We start from the raw sequence: 1676 nt of genomic DNA, 5'->3' as shown, positions 1-1676 counted from the left end.
CCCAGGTACCAAATCTCATCTCATTTTCCTTCTAATTTACAACTTATAAACAATCTTCCTTGGAAGATGCCTCTGTGAATTTAACTCATCTTTAGCTAAGGTCCTATGTAATGCAGATTGCAATTACTAAGAAAGGCAATTTCCTGAAATTATCTAACCACTACTGAAATACACACACACACAGAGTATTCCAGACCCTTGAGGGTGTCCCTGGAATAAATACTTTCTAGTGGCTCAGGTATATCACTATGCCAATCATGAAGTCAAGAGATTCTACAAGGCCAGTTTGGTTTAATATCACTTACTATATACAACTCAATTGCTTAGGAAGGCAAAAAAAATCTCTTTGCTAGCAGCCACCTCCAAGACAACAAAGAACACTTCATCTAATTTAAGAAGAAAGAAAGCAGAATACCTCTTGCTGTGATTTTTTGTCGGAAGATGAGAAAGGTTTATCGGAATTGGATTCACAAGTACTGGACTTGCTTATGATACTGGAAGACATGGTGATGGTGTTGGACAAGCCTGTTCCAGATTCAGGGATGGTGGTGGACACATCTGGGCTGGTTTCAATTTGCAGGGTGCAATGTTTGAGAAAGGTGTTTTCTTTGTGAGCGAGAGTCTTTTGCAAGGCCAATGGCTCCTTCCAGACAGCGTCCTTCTCAATCGTGGAATTCTCCTGCAAGGCCAAGGACTCCCTCAGGATCGTCTCCTTTTCAACGCTGGACTTCTCCTGCAAGGCCTGTGGCTGCTTAATAATGCACTTCTCTTCACTGGTGATGTTCTCTTGCAAGGTCGACTGCTTTTTCAAGAGGAACACCTCCCCCTGAGCAGTGGGCTGCTTCTTAAAAGATGATTGTCCCTCTATGCTGGCTGCTGCCTTGGGGGAGAGCTTTTCCTTCAGAACCAATGGTTTCTCGAAAAAGAATTTCTCTTCAGTGGTGCTTTTCTTCTGCAAAGCCAATGACGTTGAGAAGTCCACTTTGGTATCGGTCTTCTGCAAGACTAAGGACTTCTCCATGGTCAACAGTTCTTTGATATATGATTCTTCTTGAGTGGCGATATTCTCCTGTAAGGTCAATGGCTTCTTTGAGAGGGATGCCTGTTGCAGAGAGGTGTGTTTCTCTTTCAATACAGATGGACCCTGGAAGAGGAGCTCCTCTTCAGTTGTAGACGTTTTTTTTAAGGGAAATAACTTCTTAAAGAGTGACTCCTCTTCAGAGGTGGTCTTCTCTATGACGGTGTTCCACTGAGTGATTTGCCTCATTTTTGGAGATAATGGTGTCTTGGTAAGAACTGCCTCATCAGTTGAAGACTTCTTCCTAGATGATACTGGCATCATAAAGGAATTCTTACCTTCACCAATCATATTCTGCAACCCCAACAGTTCTTGCCAGATAGACATTAGTGTTTGAGTGGCACACGTTTGCTTCATTAAAGATGATGACTCCTTGGTAGAGACTGCCACATTTGTGGTATGTGTCTTCCTAAATGATAGTGGCTCCATAAGAAATTCATCTTTACTGTCTATTCTCTCCTGTAATGCCCATGGCTTTTTCAAGGGGGCCACATCCCCCTGAGTGGTGTGCTTCTCTTGCAGTGCAGATGGTTCCTTCAAGAGGGACTCCACCTCAGTGGTAGGCTCCTTAATGAGTGATTTCTCTTCAGAAATGGTC

At 43.1% G+C, this 1676-nt stretch overlaps 1 protein-coding gene across 1 annotated transcript in view; it reads right to left on the bottom strand.

Moving 5' to 3' along the window:
- Positions 1-1676, bottom strand: part of LOC104998598 (G2/mitotic-specific cyclin-B3-like) — a 45750-nt gene that overhangs the window by 23502 nt on the left and 20572 nt on the right. The window contains exon 4 of the mRNA XM_010853855.1: positions 416-1454. Within this exon, the coding sequence (XP_010852157.1) occupies positions 416-1454 (1039 nt within the window). The remainder of the gene's footprint in view (positions 1-415; positions 1455-1676) is intronic.

The sequence above is a fragment of the Bison bison genome, unplaced genomic scaffold (assembly GCF_000754665.1).
Source record: "Bison bison bison isolate TAMUID 2011002044 unplaced genomic scaffold, Bison_UMD1.0 scf7180017864331, whole genome shotgun sequence".
Classification (NCBI taxonomy): domain Eukaryota; kingdom Metazoa; phylum Chordata; class Mammalia; order Artiodactyla; family Bovidae; genus Bison; species Bison bison.
Note: the sequence above shows the minus strand (reverse complement) of the source record. Positions and strands in the feature narration are given on the sequence as shown.